At 40.2% G+C, this 21,771-nt stretch overlaps 1 protein-coding gene across 2 annotated transcripts in view; it reads right to left on the reverse strand.

Annotated features, from left to right (window-relative positions):
* LOC114661155 (transmembrane protein 114) overlaps nucleotides 1-21,771 on the reverse strand; it is a 119,354-nt gene that overhangs the window by 32,648 nt on the left and 64,935 nt on the right. For both annotated transcript variants that reach the window (XM_028814346.2, XM_051933444.1), the window contains exon 3: nucleotides 10,722-10,859. In XM_028814346.2, coding sequence (XP_028670179.1) covers nucleotides 10,722-10,859 — 138 coding nt within the window. The remainder of the gene's footprint in view (nucleotides 1-10,721; nucleotides 10,860-21,771) is intronic.

A 21,771-nucleotide genomic window follows, 5' to 3' on the forward strand; every position in this document is an offset into this window, starting at 1 on the left:
TTGTAGTCACTATAGATAAAAGCCAAATCCAAATAAATAAATGTAAATGGCGACTGGAGTGCCTTCAAAAAGATGACAGATATGGAAACAGCTTCATAGCATTTCATATGTCATGCCAAGTGTAATTTGAGTAGGATGGCTGGGTACCTGCTCTCAGACCAGATTTTTAAACATGAGATGAGCAGCAAAATGTAAAGAGGCTAGGATTTAAAGGTAAGAGCAGGCATCTATGAAATGCATGAGGCTCATGTTGAGATTTAAAATGCTTTCCTTTACTGAACAATAATCTGACTGACACGTGGGTCTACACAGTATTCTCTAAGCAGCTATAGTACATTTGCCTAAAAAATCAATAAACTGTAGGTGCGCTGATTATCATTTCTTTTTACATAGCCTGGCACTAACTTTGAACCTTTGAAGACCTTATCTGTATTGAATGTGGAACTGTGCCATGTGGTCACCGCAGACTGAGATGAAATATATCTTAAAGAAAGGAAAGCAATTGACAACATGAACGGCACTGGATGGCTTACTGCAAATTAAAAAGACTCTCAAGGGAGTACTTTTGTAAGGTTTAAGTGGTTATAACATTTTTACAGAACATAATAGTAAAACCAATCAGCAACTCCTAATATGTTACCAATACATTTACAGGGACATTTATTATACTGCACTCTGTCCTGCCATCTTTATACATGAAGTATTTATAAATGGCACTCCCATTTCTAGAGGGCATCCAGACATTAAATGAAGTTCTGGAACAAAGGAACTTACATTTGTTCCTGATGGAGTCTTCCTCTGCACACCAATCTGAGAAAACAGGACAGAAAAGCCCGAATGTGCTGTTGTTTTGTCTTGGTAGAGTTCTCTATTACTCTCCTTTCCCCTTTTGTATTATTAATGTGTAGCCTTTGTCAGAATGCCTCATATCTCACAGACTTACCACTGTTTATAAGGTATTGTGCCATATAACTTCTCCCCACCTTCCCTTCTGCATTTATAACCTCAGGCAATTAGGTGTAGTAAAAGACAAGCAGGAGTTGAGTTACACTTTAAACAATGTATTATTGATAATATTCATAAATAATAACAATATGTAACGTACAAGTGAATATTGGCAACCATACAACCTGATAAATGGTAATGTGTAGTTTCAGGTGGCACACAGACTAGTAGTTACTTAAAATGTCTCTAGTTAAGTCACTTTCTTCAGAACAGGCCGCATGCCTGTCTCAATATGGCTGCCGAGCTGTGCTCTTCATTGTGTTGTCCTTTTCAGTACATGATGTGAGAGATGCTCCTTCATCATTTGGTAAGGAAGAGAGAAGGGTAAAGCAAGCAAATTTATAGATTTTCTGTCCAACCCCTAAAGCCAATAAGGCATCATGGTACTTAAAGGCTTCTGGTATAAGCCAATTCCAAACAGTCATACTTCAGACCAATGGAGGGACAGAATACCTTCACACCTGCCCTCCAAACCACGTGTTAAGGTGAAGCTGGGCAGTCTGGCTTTCCTGTGGGGGTTGACTGAGAGACTCCTGCAGAGAAACATCTGCCAAACTTGTTTGAGGCACGTCCACCAACCCTGTTGTGAAATTCACTGTCTTGACATAGTCCTAGGGGGTAAACATGAATGCTTCTCACTAATGTAACACTAATATTACGTTGCTTTGCCTAAGTTACAAATAAAGACATACAAAATATTTATCAACTTGTATGCAAAATTTCACACCACAACAGCTGTGAATATCCAGGATGTGGCTTATCACAGAACGTCAATAAAAGGGATAGAAAGTCCATTAAGGAATGGCAAGAAGCTAGAGCTTTTTCTCCAGAATGACAAAAAGCAGCAGATAGACTCCAATTAGGATAAAGATGGAATCTTCTGCTCCAAATATAACAGGCATACCAGAAGGTGGCCCTTTAAGTCTTCTTTAAGTCTTTGCTGCTTTAATTTGGTAATAATAATAATAATACATTTTATTTATATAGCACCTTTCCCATGCTCAAGGCATGGTAATGGATGTGTTGATTCATGACCAATCTCCCTTGGTACAGGCTTTCTGCCTATGGCATTGTGTTGTGTAGCACCAGCAAAGAGGAGATGGAGAGAAAGCTGGAAGAACAGATAAGAGCTTTGGAAGGTGGAGGGTTGAATTTAAATACAAATAAGACAGAATATCTGAGGTTTAATGATGATCAGGATTCAGAGGTTAGCCTGCAGGGAGAGCTGTTGAAAAGAGGGGATGCATTTAAATATCTAGGATCAGTGGTAGTCCAAGATGGAAAATTAGATGCAGAGATAACCCATAAAGTGCAGTTAAAATAGGGATAAAGTTTTAGGAATATTGAAAAATTAAGGCAAAGGTTTAAGGTCAGGTTTTTAAGAAAGTGATAAGACCAGAAATGATATATGGAGCTGAGACATGGACAGTAAAGATAGTGCAAGAGAAGAAGTTGGATTTGGCAGAATTGAGAATGCTGAGATGGATGTGTGGAATTACAAATAAAGGACAGAATTAAAAATGAGACAATCTCAGGTACATCAAAAGTGGGAGAGATATCTAAGAAAAAATAGGAAAGTAGGTTGAAGTGGTATGGACATGTGATGAGGAGGTACAGTGGATATGTGGGCAAAAGAGTGATGGGAATGGATGTACATGGGAAGAGAAAGTGAGGGAGGACAAATTGGAGGTAGATGGATAAAGTTAAAGAAGACCTGAAAGAAAAGGGTCTGACTGGGGAGGAGGTGCAGGAGAAGGTTGATAAGGCACATCGACCCCACATAAAAGTGGGGAAAGGTGAAGAGGAAGAAGAAGAACACAGTACTGACCCGGTTACTCTCTTTAGACATTTCTAAGCTCATGTAATTATCAACTGGTCATTTTCCCTTCTCACAATAATCCGTGGACATGGAGTCTTATTACACCCTACACTTTCTGACTTGTCCTCTCTTATATCCCATTCAGAAAGAACTTCTACCTCTTGTATATAAAATAAAACACACATAACAAAGCATTATTCAGTTCCATTCTGGGAAGATCTATACATGTACAGCAGCAAATGATTTGTGCCCATTGTTCATGACAGAGTTACTGTGGCTCATTTTAGTTTCTAGGACAGTGCTTGAGGGCTGTAATGTTAGGACTTTGATTGGGTCAGTCAAGAACAGTCACTTTTTTATTCTCAAACCACTTCATGGTTGCTTTGGCGTTACTTTTCTGATGACAGGTGAATCTTCTCTAAGAAAATGATATTATATGTGTGAGTCAGGGAGTCATGTTTTTTCTTATAGGTACACCAGAAGTAACGTCTGGTAGGACAGCATTGGAAGGCATGAAGCCTGCAGAGAGATTTCAGAGATCTTCAGGACTTTAGGTGACAGCACATCACATGACAGCATATGGGGAATAATGGGACACTTTGCCCATTTAAGGGAAAAGTTGTGGAGAGCAAACACTAATCAGTATGGGAATGGCCTTGTTGTCATTTAAGAAAGTCAGCCCATAATCTCCCAAAAGAACGTCACACTTCATGATCCTTAAAGAGCTCAGATGTGCAAAGGCACCAGGAGCCACCATAGAGAGAAATTAACTCCCAAATAGAGCCACTATTGTCCCCAGAAGAGAGGCCAGGAGGGTCTTAAAGCTGTTTAAAGCTCCAAATCCTGTAAGTCTGTAGTTACACAAAGAGTTGTGAGGAAGGTTCACCATAAAGTATCTATCTATCTATCTATCTATCTATCTATCTATCTATCTATCTATCTATCTATCTATCTATCTATCTATCTATCTATCTATCTATCTATCTATCTATCTATCTATCTATCTATCTATCTATCTATCTATCTATCTATCTATCTATCTCCACGGTTTTCAAACTGTGGTATGCGTACCACTGGTGGTACTTCAAGTCATGCCAAGTGGTACTCGTGTGGTCCTTTATTTTCCACGAATCGATGTTGCTAGAATGCCAATATGTTGCATATAATCATATATAGTATAAGTATACTACTGTAAATGCGTGGAAGACTTCGAGCCGGCTTTTATTAGTGCGGGCACCCATTTCCTTAATTAGTTTAATATCACTTTATTGTCATAGTTATAGACATTATAGTGATTATAGTGACTTTTTCTTCAAAACAACACGGCGTAAATTAACGATTCATTGACAGTGGTCTTCAGTTTACTGGTCCTTGCGGAGTGGTACTTGTTCAAAAAAGTTTGAAAACCATGTATCTATCTATCTATCTATCTATCTATCTATCTATCTATCTATCTATCTATCTATCTATCTATCTATCTATCTATCTATCTATCTATCTATCTATCTATTGAGAACAAGGCCTAGTTTGGGGAATTTTTTCTGAAGAACTATAAGAGAATAGTCGGCTGTTAATTTCTGAGATTTTAATAAAATATTTCTTTGCTCACTCTAATGTGGTGTTCTCTCACCATGTTTTTATTTATGGTTAATTAGGGTTAATGACAGTCACCTGTAGCGAGTGTGATGCGTCCTTTTTCATTTTCCATTGTGCTGGCTGCAGTGCTTTATTGGTTTTATGTAATCTTTTGCCTCCAGCTGGGCAGAGGTGGGCTTGTATGGCTGAAGGCCATTAATTTCATATATTCAATTTAGATCAAAGGTAAAAGTCACCAGGGGGGAGATATACATGCATGCTCTTTAGCAGCAGTAATAAAAGCCCAGGCAAAGATGAAATATAAATTAATTATTCATTAACAATAATTTGCAACACCCAAATAGATGTTGACTCCTGACATTTGTTAAAAATGTCATTAAGGACAATAAAGTCATCGATCAAACAGGAAACAAATTTAAAACTGCCATGTGCAGCACTGAAGAATGTGAACCATATATTTAAATATCCAAAATTATTCTCTTTGTAGTTACAATAGACCACTTCATGTGGAAGGTTTCTTTATTTTGACAACTGTGCTGTGTTGTTTTTCCTAAAATGCAGAACAACCAGATCTACCAGTGAAAGATGCAATTATTATTCTTATGTTGCATATACAATGTATATTGTATTTTGATATCCATATTACTAACCAAGAATGCTAAACCGGATGATGGACGCAGGCACATCCGGCCATGGGCCGAGAATGCTAAACCGGATGATGGACGCAGGCACATCCGGCCATGGGCCGTAGCTGCAAAAAGACGTACTGCGCCGGCGCAACAAACAGTCCGCGAGAGTCGGCTGAGGACCCGAGAAAGGCGGACAAAAGAGGGCGAGAGAGGCGGATGAGGGTCCGCGAGAGACGCAGGCGCAAAAAGAGTCCGAGAGTCCGACAAGAGCACAGAAAACAGGAGTGAGCACATACAGAAAGGAGTCACAAAAATGAGGCCCAACAAGCACCAAAATAAGGAAAAGGCACATAAAAGAGTACTCAAACGAGGGGAAAGCACGAAACACATTGCACACGAAACTAAACACACCAAAAAAAAAAGAACAGACGAGCGCACACTAGCAAGGCACGACCATACCCCCCCCCCCCCTACAGGCACGGGACGGGACGGGACACACACCAAGAGGGGGATTCAACAAGCCCATGGAAGACCAAAAAAAAGAACACAAAAACACCCCACAGACCCTACAAGCAATGGACGGGACACACACAAAGAGGGGGATTCAAACAAGACACAGGAACACAAAAAGAAACAAAACGCTCGCGCAACAACGATCCCCCCCACACATCCATAAGAAAAAAATGTCTCGACTCCAAAAACGCAAAGCTCAACTAAAGCTTCTAACTAACGATGTACCTAAAAGTAAAAACTTTATGAACTGCATTAGATCCTACAATAGTTCATTTGCTTTTAGTAAATATCAGGCCACCAAAAGGCAATGCCCATACTGCTTTCCCATATGTGCACAAATACTGCATCGCATTGGAACAGTGCACCCTGAAACAAATCAACAACGCAAATATGCACAAATCTACATCCTAGATCCACATTACGCAATCTATCAATCAAAGTGTTGCATCGCAACAAGCACGGATTCAAAACGAAACACCTCCCGTCTCAGACATACGTTAATGGCAGCGAAGGCTACAACGGGCTTCTCACACAGCACAGGCAAATCGATTACAGCTCCAAAACAACACGTCCCAAATACTACACATGCAACAACGCGCCTCTCAAACGGCACAAGGAAAACATACACCAGGAAAATTCATTCGGATTAATGAATGTCATTTGCAATCATTGTCATTCAGTTCACTTCCCTGAAGAAACAACTGGCAATACAAGTTATACATTTACACGTTGTTGTCAAAAGGGTCAAATTAGACTGCCTTCTTTACATTCATATACTGAATATCTACAGAAGCTTATAACTGACGATGTACCTGAAAGTTAAATCTTTATCAACTGCATTAGATCCTACAAATCGGTATCCACTATGAACATTAACGGTGGCACTGCACGTGACATCCGTCTTGAAAAAATGTTGTTTATTGATGAATGTTCAATGACATGAAGTCACTTACTCAACACCATTCATAAACTTCTACAAACGTTTATGAATAATAATATTAGATTTGGAGGAAAGGTACTTTTATGAGGAGGAGATTTTAGACAGTGATTAGCTATTCTTCCAGATGCCATGCACTCAGCTATTGTTCAGTGCACCTTAAAATACGCAGACAATTGGCATTACTTTCAAAAGATACAGTTAGTAAAAAAGATACGATGTCCAGAACCAGATCATAACAATTGCTTATTACAACTGAGAGATGGTAAACTCACCAATACAGATGGACTTCAGCCACATATTATTACAATTCCTCAAGCCTTTATCTGCGACGACTTAGTTACAGAGACATTTGGAACAGCAATCTCATTAGACCAAATGCCCCTTTTAACACAACGCACTATATTATGTCCAAAAAATATTAATGTGGAAAACATAAATACCCAAGTCATTCCATTACTTCCTGGAGAGACACAACTCTTTCTAAGCTCTGACAAACTTGACTCTGATCGCAACAATAACCATCTTAAATGACCTTACAAGTTCTGAGCTGGAATTACCTTTTACACTTAAACGGCGTGTACAAAGAAATTTTCAAATAAACCTTTACACTGTGCCACACACTTTATTGTTTGATTTCTATTTGCATCATCTACACCGTCACACTATTCTATATCTCATTCATACATCACGCTCTTTGTCATTCCCAACACCAGGGGTTGGCGAGCGAAGCCCACCCCACAGACCCTACAAGCAACGGACGGGACACACACAAAGAGGGGGATTCAAACAAGACACAGGAACACAAAAAGAAAGAAGACGCTCGCGCAACAACAATCCTCACCCCCCCCCCCCCCCCCCCCCACACACACACACATCCATAAGAAGTGACACCCAAAGCCACATATTCTAAAGTGAACGTCAACACCTTCACACTAGACAGCATAGGTGTCAGCATAGGTGGATCTCCTTACAATAAAGCACTATTAACCGTTCAACTGCAGAAAAGGAAACATATTAACAGTGACTGCGATCCTCCGGAGTGGCAGCAAATCTGTTAATAAATGGTCGTACATGTCACTCAATATTCAAAATACCGGTCCCAATCACAGAGACATCAGTATCCACTATGAACATTCACAGTAGCAATGCCCGAGACATCCGTCTTGCAAAACTGATAATTATTGATGAATGTACAATGGCATCCAGTCACTTACTCAGACACCATTGATAAACTTCTACAAACGTTGATGAATAATAATATTCCCTTTGGAGGAAAAGTTCTTTTATTAGGAGGAGATTTTAGACAATGCTTAGCTATTGTTCCACATGCCATGCGCTCAGCTATTGTTCAGTCCACCTTAAAATACACAGACAATTGGCATTGCTTTAAAACAATACAGTTGGTACAAAACATGCGATGTCCAGATCCAGAATATAACAGTTGGCTAATACAACTGGGAAATGGTACACTCACAAATACAGATGGACTTCACCCAGATATTATTTCCATTCCACAATCCTTTATCTCAGACGACTTAGTAAAAGAGATATTTGGAACAGCAATCACATTAGACCAAATACCCCTGTTAACACAACGCACTATATTATGTCCAAAAAATATTAATGTTAATCACATTAATAACCAAGTCATTTCATTACTTCCTGGAGAGACACAGATCTTTCTAAGCTCAGACAAAGTTGACTCTGATGACGACAATGAACATATAAATTTCCCCTTAGAATATTTGAACACTATTAACCCTGCTGGATTACCACAACATGACCTTGCCCTTAAAAACGGAACAATAATCATGCTATTAAGAAACCTTAACACAAAACAGGGTTTATGCAATGGCACACGGTTAGTCGTCAACACCATGACACACAATGTTATTCAAGCGACAGTTCTTACAGGATCACATGCTAACAATACTGTTCTCATTCCTAGAATTGACCTTACAAGTTCTGAGCTAGAATTACCTTTTACATTGAAACGCCGACAGTTCCCCATTAAACCTGCATTTGCCATGACCATCAACAAATCACAAGGACAAACCATGGACAAGGTTGGCATCTACCTCTCTGAACCCGTTTTTGGACATGGACAACTTTATGTTGCCTTCTCACGTGTTCGCCGTTCATCTGACGTTAAAGTTAAAATTATAAATAATCCATGCCAAGGAAGACTCATTCAAGGACAAGACACCATCTTTACTACTAATGTTGTATACAAAGAAATATTCCAATAAAACATTAATATATGACAAACACTCTATTTGTTATTTCTATGGGCATCATCCAAAGCTGCACACTATTCTATATCTAATTCATACATCTGACTCGTTCTCATGTCCCAACGCCAGGGGTTGGCGAGCGAAGCGAGCAGGGGGCGGAGCCCCCTAGTAAAAATAGAAGGACATTGACAAAAATAAAGGGTATATCATACCCATACTGTATGTCACAGTGTTTAACTGAAAAGATGTTTGTTATGACATGCTGGTGTTGAAGGATTATTGTGAGAATAGAATATAACCAGGAGATGTTAATATTTGTCAAGCATGCACATCTGTAGATCACCCTCAGGGCTACTCTAAGGTATTTGATACCACCCCGGGTCGAGAGGGGGCACTGTCACTAATCATGTCCTCTGCTATTCCTTCCACAGAACCGACAAGACACCCAGTAAGAGCACCTGACTCCGCCCCTTTTGGTTTCCCGCCGATAAGGAGGTGTCACTCTTGAATGAAGCACAGCACAGGATGGAGCTCCTGCACGACTGACCGTTTTAAAAAGATTAGGAAACAAGAAGCTCATTTTAACTACATTTTGTTTGACAACATGACCGCTTGTTCTTTTGCTTTAATTTCTATTTGAAATAAATGGGAATGTACCAACATTTAACAATCGGGGCTTGTGATTCCTCACACAACCACACATTGCAATGACTGCACAGGAAGAAGCAGTCACAGATAGTTTGAAATTAATTTTCAGGTGATGAAGACAGAAAAGCAAGCTAAGTTCAGAACTGGCAAGTAAGAAATTTAGTATTTTAAAGAGGCTGCTCTGCCCTTTCTTCTACAGTTCCTCTGTTTTCCAAGACCAACCTAACCTGTCATTAATGTGGACCCCCAAGTACTTGTAGCAGTGGACCACCTCTACATCCACCTCTTGAATAGTGGCCGGACATGAAGGCTCTGAAAGCCAAGCAGTTCCTTGGTTTTGCTGATGCAAAAATGCAGACAATTCTTTTTGCACCAAGAAGAAAACTTCTTCACCTGACTTGTCTCCTCTGTCTCAACCTCTTTATCAATACACCCCATAACTGCCAAATCATCTTAAAATCTCTTCAATTTACATGGTCTGGTGTTATATTTGTAGCTGGAGGTGTACAAAGTGAAGAGAAAATGAGTCAGGATTGTTTTCTGTGGTGCTCCAGCTTGCTCACATTCGTATCAGAGACACAGTCCTTGAGTCTCAGAAACTGTGGTCTACCTGACATGCAGTCCGTTACCCAGGACACCACAGGCTCCTCCATGTTGTATCTAAGTATGAGAACGTACCAGCATGGCTTAATCTTAGGGAACATTTGTGTCGGTTAAAGTTGGCATCATCTGTTTAATGAGCATGTACTACCAAGAGCAGTTTTCACATTTCTGACTACCACACTTAACCATTTTTATTAAGATAGTCGTGCCACCAGGTCCTTAACTATCAGACACTCAAAATGAGAATGAAGTTTGACTTGATCAACCTGCAATAAAAATCGCACAGCCAAAGGTCCACAGCTGTCAGCATTATAAGCGTATTTTTTGGCTGACTACAAGCTTTCATGACCTGGGACCACGTCTGCCTTCCATCAGTTTGCAGTAGTGCAGGTATCAATAGCAAAATAATCATTATATGTGCTATTGAATGCTCTTTGAGAAAGACACAAGCCATTTGTTATTTACTTGAAAAAGTGTGTTGAAGTGTGCAATTTACCTGAAAGGGTGAGTTTTAGTGTGCGCTATTACAGGGTAATATCTACCTTGAGCCAGTGTTTCCACAATAGCCTGTTGGAATCTGATTGTTTAAAACTGGTCAGAGTATGGATGGATGAATGGGCTCCTAAATTTCTACAGTCTTCTATCTTTTAAATTAACTATTAACAACTAATTTAGTCTCTGTGTTCACATGAAGTTACACAATGTGGTATTAAAGAAGAGAAAGAAATGCTTACCTCCAAAAAGAAACAGGATTCCAGTCATCATCAACAGCATATAGGCTCTGGCCAAAATACTTAGAAATCCAGCCATCCCACCAAAAAGCATCAGAATTAAGCTGAGGGGCAGCAAGACCACAAATGTTCCATGCATGTCTGAAATAAAAAGTCAGGTTCATGTTATCCAGCTGTCCACTGCTCTGTGCTTCTTTTTACATGATTTGCTCCAGTACTTGCCTTTGAAACTTAATTGCATATTAAGAAATAAAAAACAGATCCCCAGGGAGAGGAAGCCATTGAGACTATTTTGGACATTCTCAGAGTTTAGTCATAATCCAGTTTTGTTAGATTATAACTAAACTCTTCCATTTCTTGACGAGTCAATATTAAAAAGTGTAACCAGTAATGGGTGTTGCAGCACCCCAGACACAAGTCCTGGGTGTAAATACAAGGTTTATTATAATAAAATACCTTCTTTGTAATAATAAATACCAGCACAACTCCCCCCTTCTCTCTTTTCCTTCTCCTTCCACCCCTCCAGGAGAGCTGTCCATCTTCCACCTGATTCCAATTAGCTTAGATGAGACCTGGGTGTATTTTCGGTGTTAGAGGCAGCCTATCGGAAGCACTTCTAGGTCAAAAGGAAGTCCCCGACAACAGGGATCACAGTACCCCCTACTGGAACCCATGGAACCCAACAAGGTTGCCCTTTGGGACTACAACTTCCAACATGCCCTGTGCATGTTCATACTTGTAGCATCACCCAGGGACCTAGAATGTTGGTGGAGCATGTCTCCGACAGATTGTCTCCCCTTGTACTGCCATCATACTGGTTTGCCGGCCAGGTATTGCTCCTCGGTCCAGCCCTGCCGGGATGCCAGCGTACCCCCTACTGTGTTGGTACCTCCTGCCTTTCTCCTGGCTGAGGTAGAACTATCCTCACCTTCATTCTTGTACCTCTCAAGGGCTGGCCTCCTATCCAGGTAAAGAACCTTTGCCCCATTCCGTCCAAGATGTCCACCCACATGTGCCATTCATCACAAATGACATCAGTGTCTGCCCATTGAGCTGTAATATAGAGTCCTATAGAAAAAAAAAAAGGAACCACCACCATCCCAACCCATCACTTGCAGTCATCATGGTTTGAATTATTAAGAATGCAAACTTTCTTGAAATGTATGAATTGTAATATGTTTTCTAAACATAGAGAAAATATAAAAATTTTTAACAAAAGAATCATACAAACATAGAGAAAATATAAAAACTTTTAACAAAAGAATCATACATTCTGCAGGAAGTACTTCAGGAAGTTTCAGATCAATATTTTAAAATTATTGCCCATTGGACCACTGGAGCTTGCTATCTGAGAATACAGAACATTCCTAACATATAACTGAATAGATGAATGGAAAAATAAAAGGATATTCGCAAGAATTTAATGAATTACAAGATTAAGTTACCATGACAACTAAGCGTTCATCTAAATCCTGTTCTTCCCCATAAGGATATTTGACTGACAGAAAACCTTTTCCCTTTAAGCTGCCTGATTTGCTTATGTGACTGAAAATAGACATTGTGTCAGGACCACCGGGAGACTTCCACTGAAGTCCAGACAGACACCATTTGTTAAACAAGTGGCAGAAATTTTAGAAAGGTTACAAAAGAGTAGTAGGACAGGGCTAGAGTTGAAAAACTGCAGGCCAATGGATCATTTGTCAGTTCTTAATGAATATCATTGAAATCAAAGTTGGTAACCAAAAATTTCGAAACCTTAAGTGTGCACGAATGTTTTCCTTACTAAGTCACTCATGTGATAGATGGCCAGGACCATTACCTGGCCAGAACACCAGCTGGGTGGAAGGACAGTATCCGCCCTGAAACGCTAGAAGGCAGTCCCCCCTGGGCTGTTACTACACCACGGGTCCCCGCAGGGCATGCTGGGAGTTGTAGTTTGGAGCAGTTCTGTTGGGTCCTGTGGGTGCCGCCAGTGGGTGCTGCAGATATTGGTGAATAAACCATCCTTTCTTTGAACCCAGGACTCTTGGTGTGGTCCTGTTTAAAGGCTTGGATTTCACTGACCCCCAGGTTTCCAGGACACTCATTTTTTTTAATAAAGTTAAGATGTGTGTGAATGTGAGCAGCCATCTTATATGGCCATCATGATGTCACGGGTCACGTAGTCACGTAGTACATGTGTCACGTGCCTAGCAACAGAGCCAGACAAAGAAAATGTCATTGCCTATGTGTCTGCCAGCTGATTACCTACATGTATAACAAACAGAAGTGGTGTCCTTCATATGGATACATGTGTGGAGCTGTCCCAGGTGTTTTTGAATTGTAAGGATCTAAACACTTTTGTTCAGTAAAACTGATGTCACATTAAACAGATGTCACATTACACAACCTCTGCTTATAGGGAATGTCAGACTTGTATTTGGTGATTTTGTCGCCGGACCATATGAATCAATGTCAGAGAATTGCTGCCTATGTCACATTTAGTGGTTGCGTGACAACTTTCTCACACAGTCCTGCTCTCCCCTTTTTTAACTGCCAATAACGTTTCTGCCTGATGGAGCCAGTACACGTGTAAAGGGTTAACAGGTACAACGGGTTCTGCCGCAGTCGCCTCCCTTTTTCTTCACGTACTGTCATGGTACGTAAATCGCAAATCATTTGAAAGGTGAGCTTCTCTTTCGTTTGTGAGGTCCAAAACACCAGCATTCTATATTCCTCATCGCTGCATTATATGCATTGTACTTTCAGATGAACATTTATTGGCTGTCAGCTCTCACACATACACAGAGCCCACTCCAACAACTAAAGATAAATGACTGGCCTTCAGGAAGTGTGCCACCGACCCCATCCAACTCACTAAGATTATATAAATGAAGAGTATGACTAATAACCAATGCAAATATCATCAGATGTGACATGGCCTTTCACATGACTTGTACTTGGAGGGCATGTCAAACCTGACTACTACTACCTGGGGATGTCAGATTCCACAACTAGGAATAGCAGGGGATTACAAACTACATGATTCCATGACAGCTTTCCAGCACATATTTCCAAAGCATCATGAGCTCACCCCCTTTTTATGACAGCCAATAATGTTCTACCTGACTGTGCAGGTGTTCTACCAAAACTTTCCAGTTACAGCACTGGGGTTGTCAAACTACACAGCTGGAAGCCATGGAAGTCAAATGAAGTCTGAAACTGAAAATCGCTGGAAATATCACATCATTAGAACAACTGAGATTTAAATAGGACTTTCAGCCCAACAAGCTCGTCCATCTTATTCCCCTAGATTATCTAAAATGACATCAAATTGAGATCTGAAGGTCCCTAAAGGTCCAACTCTCCATTACACTATTTGAAATTTTATTCCATGTGTCTATGGTTCTTTGTGTGATAAAAAACTTTCTACAATCGAGGCACATGTTGCATGTGTGACAGGGCCTTGAAGCTCTCAGCTTTAGATAAAGCCACCTTCTGGAAATAACAGTGAACATTAATAATGGACACTCAGGACTTGATTATCTGTCAGAATCATACAAATTAGGAAATGGATTAAACAACTTAATTTCAGATGTCAGAACTTTTCCAAGAATGCTGGCAGCAAATTATGTATCTCGGGGGAAACAGCTGACAGAATAATAATAAGTGGCTAGGAAACCTGCTGGTCTTTGCTTTTACCAAATGCAATCATTCGGATAACCTCAGTGAGAGTAATAATTTGTCAAAAATCATCTCCAACTAAACTGCCAGTCGAATGTTTTAGAACTCCTCACTTTTTCCAATTTTTCTTCACATTTAATCAGTTAAAATGCAATGACTGACTTCAAATGATGAGAAGATGAGCAGTTACCTGCCAGAGGCTTAGATTCAAAGTCTAGGTTAGCAAAAACTGAAAAAAAGGAATGGGCCTTCTTCAGGGAACAACTCATAGGTTACAACCTACAGATGTTCTGCCACAATTAAAGTAAATAAAGTCTTGCAAGTTGAAGCAAACAATTTGCACAGGTGTCCCAGCTTCTGTTGATTACTTAAAAACCCTCTGTCTGTCTGTCTGTCTGTCTTAAAGCAGAGTTGGAACAGATTGTGTTACCACACCTTCTGAAGTACTACTTGGTACAATATTCCAGTGATGATGGCAGGCAAACGGCAGTTAACAAATGCAATGAGACAGAGCATCATTACACTTAGAAGTTTAGGCTTTTCATTTAGAGAAATTGCAAAAAAGATCAAAGTGTCAGTGAGTACAGTGGTGTCCTACACAATCCAATGGCAGTTGGAAACGGGATGAAACTCTGATAGGAAGAGATCTGGCAGAGCTAAAGTCACAACCCAACCAGAACACAAGTATCTGAGGGTCACCAGCTTGCATGAGAGGTGCCACACAACAAACAGTGCTGAAAGCGGTTGTGCTGTGAGGCGCCTATCATGGAAGCTAGTAGTGTAAGTAGCCTAGCAAAGGCTGCACACTGAAAAACAAAAAAAATTTTGGTGATTATGACAGACAGCTTCAAGCTGAAAATAAAGATAATTTCAGATTGACGTATCAAATAGGAATCTGGAGAAACATGAAACTCACTGTTATAGAAATTAGTGTGTTTAACCACTTAATGATGCTGACACAATGCACTGGTTCAATTGAGCGACAAATGTACTGCTGCTGATTTTCATTTGTGTTCAGCATCTGATGCTTCTCGTGTTGGTGTGCAACATTAGTTGGCCAACATCGATGGATTCAATTTGACGCAATTCTGCTTTTCCATTATTGCAATGTCCTGGCGAAACCTTTCACCATATTCGTCACTGACTGCACAAAGATTTGCAGGGAAGAAGTCCAAGTGTGAACACAGAAAGTGAATCTTCAGCGACATGCTGCACTTCATGTTTTTGCTTGCTTATCAAACAACTCAACATAGTTTGGAACTCTGTAGTTCCCAAGCAATTTCTCAACAACATCCTTGAATGCCTTCCATGCAATTTTCCCATCAATTTTCGTTGATGATGGGTCTGATTTGTGGGCCAAGAAAAATGCCTTCCTTAATGTTGACATCAGTTATTCATGAAAACATCTACGTCTGGATGTGGGGGAAGTGACATCAGTCAGCTTCTTGTTGTTCTTCAAGACTGCAGGGGAATAGCAAGTGTGCCCCCTCATGGCGTGGGGTGGTATTGCTTACCTTGATGGAGACTGGAAGGTGTTCTAAGCACTTGTGTTTGATGCGTATTAGACATTAAGGGATTTAATATTTGTATATTATATCCATCCATCCATTATCCAACCTTCTATATCCTAACTACAGGGTCATGGGGATCTGCTGGAGCCAATCCCAGCCAACACAAGGCACAAGGCAGGAAACAAACCCCGGGCAGGGCGCCAGCCCACCACAGTGTATATTATATATTATTATATATTAGACTGTATAATATTTAATATTTGTATATTATCATGGCACCTGAGAGCTACAGAACAATATGGAAAGTTACCTAAGACTCACAAAGGACAAGTAGGAATTTGGTTTTGTGTTATATGTAAGCCCACCCTGCGGTGGGTTGGCACCCTGCCCAGGATTGGTTCCTGCCTTGCGCCCTGTGTTGGCTGGGATTGGCTCCAGCAGACCCCCGTGACCCTGTGTTCGGATTCAGCGGGTTGGAAAATGGATGGATGGATGGATGGATGGATGTAAGCCCACCTATGTTTAACCAAATTCAATAGAAAACAAAGAAACAGCTGTTCTGTCTAATGAATCAGGACCTTCATTGGTGACAATAGGGAGTGAGATGACACAAAATAATGCTGAGAACTAAAGGAGCACCCAAAATAGCAAACGGTCCCTCATAATCACCAGGAGCTCATTACAGCCCAAAACAGTCTGATTGAGCTTTGCTCCTGTTGGCTTTTCAAGTTCTGCCAATGAAATATGTGCAGCTTTTTAACAATTGAAAACGGCACAGATGATGAATGTGATATGTCTTTGAGAAAATATTAAAATGTATTTAAGTTGCTCTTAAAAATGAATGAAGAGTTTAAACAGAACATTTCTCAGCTTCTCTGTGGCCAGTCACATATGCAGAAACATTTGGTTCAATCATAGTAACTTGAACACAATGAGGGATTTTTACATAATTATTCTCACTTGTGTCGAGACCCTTCTGTTCAGTTCTGAGCGAATGAAAGGGATTTCTGATTTGGACATTGACAATCGATCATTCAGTTTCCAACACAGATATCTTAAAAACTGTTCCTTTTATTTTGTATCTAGTGTTTCTGCGTGACATGTCTTAAGATGTTGCAATAATGAAAACTTCATTTACAATTTTGTCTTTTCTACAGAAGACTGATTAAAAATTAAGAAAAATATGCCATTTGTATTATGGCAGAAATGTTATCTTTTAACTTAAAAAGAAAACAAAAAACTGAGACCTCATGTTATACAGTGTTCTTTATGGTGAAGATCAACATTCCACCTTGCTTTGAATACATCTGTCTTGGCCTTCATGTACAAGAAAGATTATAGAGAGGTGAAGGTAAATGCAAGATTTAATATAGGTATGAAAGTAATTCTTCTTGTAAGAATGCATTCTCAAAATGATCACAACTTCTGTACTGTCAAATTAGTTTAAATATGTCTGGCCAGTAGCACTATAGATGCAGATATATTGGCTCTGCTCTCTGCTATCCATTTGTGCTCTTCTAAGACAACATGTGGTAAATATATTCGATAGATAGATAGATAGATAGATAGATAGATAGATAGATAGATAGATAGATAGATAGATAGATAGATAGATAGATAGATAGATAGATAGATAGATAGATAGATAGATAGATAGATAGATAGATAGATAGATAGATAGATAGATAGATATCTCTTTTGCATCTGAAACATGTTTTTTTGACAGATCCTCCCATATTCACAAACTATTTTTGTCATCCTGTAAATTGCTTTAATTCCAGTTGGGTGAAAAGTGAAAAAGCCAATTAATGATAATGATAACAACAAAAATTAACACCGCAAAGGAGCGTCAGCCTAGCAATTTCCACATGGAAAAGATCTATCAGCTTCCAAACGGTGTGCTTCTGTTGTATAAGTTGGTGTTGCCTGTCTGCTTCTTCACTCTGCCACATGGCTCATACACTTCGCTGAGCCCAGTTCCTTTCATCTCTAATGAGGATGAAGAGATCAGACTAGGGGCTTGCCTTGCCCTACTGATGTTTGCTTTTCATTTATCGGCCATGAGGGGTGGGTAGCTTCATTATTGGATTTCCTGACATCTGATGTGGGATCTCAATTACTTTTCACTGTTTAATCTTACACTAATATAAGTTCTTCCTCAGACATGAGAAATGTCAGTATGACCTTCTCTGCCTGCCAACCAGGGAATCTGTAAATGCAAAAAAAAAGACGCACACCTTGCTAATTCTTTATACATAAATATGCAGCAATGGCCTGGAAGTGGGAAATGTATCTTCTTTTTTTGCTCATTTTCATATTAACGTTTTCAAGGAAAAATATTGATGGTTCATTGAAATTTCAAACCAAAATAATTTGTTCACCTTGACTCTGACCTAAATTTGAAATCCCATATTAATCAGATTACTAGGACAGCATTTTTCACTTAAGAAATGTAGAAAAAGTTAGACCCCTTATAACTTTGCAAGATGCTCAAAAATCAGTTCACGCTTTTGTTTTCAGTTGGCTAGATCACTGTAATGCACTCCTCTCAGGACAACCCAAAAAAGACATCAATCGATTGCAACTAGTGCAAAATGCAGCTGCCATAAACTTAACTAGGAAAAGAAAATCTGAGCACATCACCCCAGTTTTGATGTCACTACACTGGTTACCCGTATCATTTAGAATTGACTTTAAAATACTGCTTACGGTTTACAAAGCCTTAAATAATCTGCTCCATCTTATATTTCAGAATGTCTGACACCTTACACTCCAAATCGTAACCTTAGATCTTCAACTGAGTGTCTGCTTAGAATTCCAAGAGCTAAACTTAAAAGAAGTGGTGAGGCGGCCTTCTGCTGTTATGCACCTAAAATCTGGAATAGCTGACCAATTGAAATTCACCAGGCTAATATGGTGGAGCACTTTAAAAAACAGCTAAAAACTCATTACTTTAACATGGCTTCCTCATAGCTTCATTTTAGTGTAACTCTGATGTTCTGTATATACATTTAATTATCTTTTTTTTTTTCTTTCATGTCTCCAAAATCCATACTAACCCCTACTTTCTCTGCTGTTCTCTTTCTGGTTTACTGTGGTAGCGATCTGCGTCCCCACCACCCGATCAAAGCACCGTGATTTCCCTACATTGATGGATTGAAAGCCAGATGTCCACATGACCATCATCATCGTCTAATTCCTCCATGCCTGTAAACCATGCAGATTTAGAGCATTTATGTTAGGTAGACTGTCTAGTGGGGGCTGGGTGGTCTCGTGGCCTCGGAACCCCTGCACATTTAGTTTTCTTCTCCAGCCATCTGGATTTATTTTTGGGATTTCTGTCCTCCCTGGCCATAGGACCTTACTTTATTCTTTGTTAATTAGCATTGCCAAAATTTTATATATTTTTTCTTTTTTTCTTTCTTCATCTTGTAAAGCACTTTGAGCTATATCATTTATAATAATAATAATAATAATACTGCGGTGGGTTGGCACCCTGCCCAGGATTGGTTCCTGCCTTGTGCCCTGTGTTGGCTGGGATTGGCTCCAGCAGACCCCCGTGACCCTGTGTTCGGATTCAGCAGGTTGGAAAATGGATGGATGGATGGATAATAATAATAATAATAATAATAATAATAATAATAATAATAATAATAATAATGGGCAGCACGGTGGCGCAGTGGGTAGCGCTGCTGCCTCGCAGTTGTGAGACCTGGAGACCTGGGTTAGATTCCCGGGTCCTCCCTGCGTGGAGTTTGCATGTTCTCCCCGTGTCTGCATGGGTTTCCTCCGGGCGCTCCGGTTTCCTCCCACAATCCAAAGACATGCAGGTTAGGTGGATTGGTGATTCTAAATTGGCCCTAGTGTGTGCTTGGTGTGTGGGTGTGTGTGTCCTGCGGTGGGTTGGCACCTTGCCCGGGATTGGTTCCTGCCTTGTGCCCTGTGTTGGCTGGGATTGGCTCCAGCAGACCCCCGTGACCCTGTAGTTAGGATATAGCGGGTTGGAAAATGGATGGATGGATAATAATAATAATAATAATAAGTTTTATTTATGTAGCGTCTTTCATACACTCAAGGACACTTTACAATACAATAAACACATTAACAAGACAGTAGAATAACACTCATTGAAAAGATGTGTTTTTAACACAAGTTTGAAATTAATGATAGATTTTTCCTCACAAAGGCTGAGAGGAAGAGCATTCCAAATTTTAGGGGCTATCACACTGAAAGCTCTGCCTCCCATATTTTCTAACCTGTATTTACATACAGTAAGTTAACGTCCGATGATCTTAATGCACGGGCAGGAGTGTAAGGAAGCAGCAGCTCAGACAGATGAAGGGCTTTAAAGGTGAGAAGAAGAATTTTATATTTGATTCTTAAAGAAACTGATAACCAATGCAAATCATAGAGGACAGGAGTGATGTGAGCAGATTTTTTAGTGTGTGTAAGTAAACGAGCAGCAGAATTCTGAACATACTGTAATCTATTGATATATTTAGTCGGGAGGCCATAAAACAATGCATTGCAATAGTCCAGACGGGTAGTGAAGATGAAAGCATCTTTACAGTATCTTTCACACTGAGGAAAGAATGCAGATGAGCAATGTTGCGAAGATGAAAAAAGTCTGTCTGTACTATTGAGCTAATGTGTGGTTGAAAAGTAAGAAGCTGATCAAAGATGACACCCAAATTACGAACTGACGCTGAGGGTTCAACCAGGATCCCATCGACGTCAATTTTTAGCCCACGAAGGGTAGAGAGGACAGATATGGTACCAACTAATAAGATTTCTGTTTTATCAGGATTGAGTTGTAAAAAAATTATCTGTTATCTATGATAGATTTCCCGAATGCAGTCAGTCAGTGCAACAGGTGAAGATGTTGCAGTTGCATCAACACTTATATAAAGTTGTGTGCCATCAGCATAGCAGTGGAAACTTTGTATTTGTACGAAAACGTCCATCCATCCATTATCCAACCCTCTATATCCTAACTACAGGGTCACAGGGGTCTGCTGGAGCCAATCCCAGTCAACACAGCGTGCAAGGCAGGAAACAAACCCCGGGCAGGGTGCCAGCCCACTGCAGGGCACGCACACACATACACACACCCCAAGCACACACTAGGGACAATTTAGAATCGCCAATGCACCTAACCTGCATGTCTTTGGACTGTGGGAGGAAACTGGAGCACCGGGAGGAAACCCACGCAGACACGGGGAGAACATGCAAACTCCACGCAGGGAGGACCCGGGATGCAGTCTCCTAACTGCGAGGCAGCAGCGCTACCCATTGCGCCACCATGCCGCTGTACGAAAACGTGCCATAGAAAAAAATGTTGCTGTTGTTCATGTTAATGATAACTGTTTTCAGAGTTCTGCATTCCCCTGTTTAGAGCTGTGTGCAAGGCTAGGGGGTATTACAGACCCTCCGGACCTCAGACATAACTAAATCAAACACATTCCCAGGTTTAAATCAACTGATTTTCTTTAAAGATGTACAGTATCTTTTCACAGGCTTTTCTTACAACAAACAGTTCAGTGACAGATAAAAAGTGGGGATGCCTCCTAGAGAGAAGGGTCACAGTAACAATCAATCCTGGGTGTACTCAGACTATAGTGCTGGATCTTCAGGTGTATTGCAGCTGTAGGCTTTGACTGCTTTTGATTTCGTTATTACAGGATTGGAGCTCAGATGACGTATAACTGTGGGTCTACTGGACAAGACAAGGAGATGAGCACAAATGACAGAGACAGCGAGGTGCATTGAGATGAGGGATTTATGTTTTAGGAGAGGTCACCCTAAAACATTACCACAACAAAACAAAGTGTAATATGTTGTGGTTTACATTCTTTTAAATATCATCATTTAGGAAGGCA

This window comes from Erpetoichthys calabaricus, chromosome 11 (assembly GCF_900747795.2).
Source record: "Erpetoichthys calabaricus chromosome 11, fErpCal1.3, whole genome shotgun sequence".
Classification (NCBI taxonomy): Eukaryota; Metazoa; Chordata; class Cladistia; order Polypteriformes; family Polypteridae; genus Erpetoichthys; species Erpetoichthys calabaricus.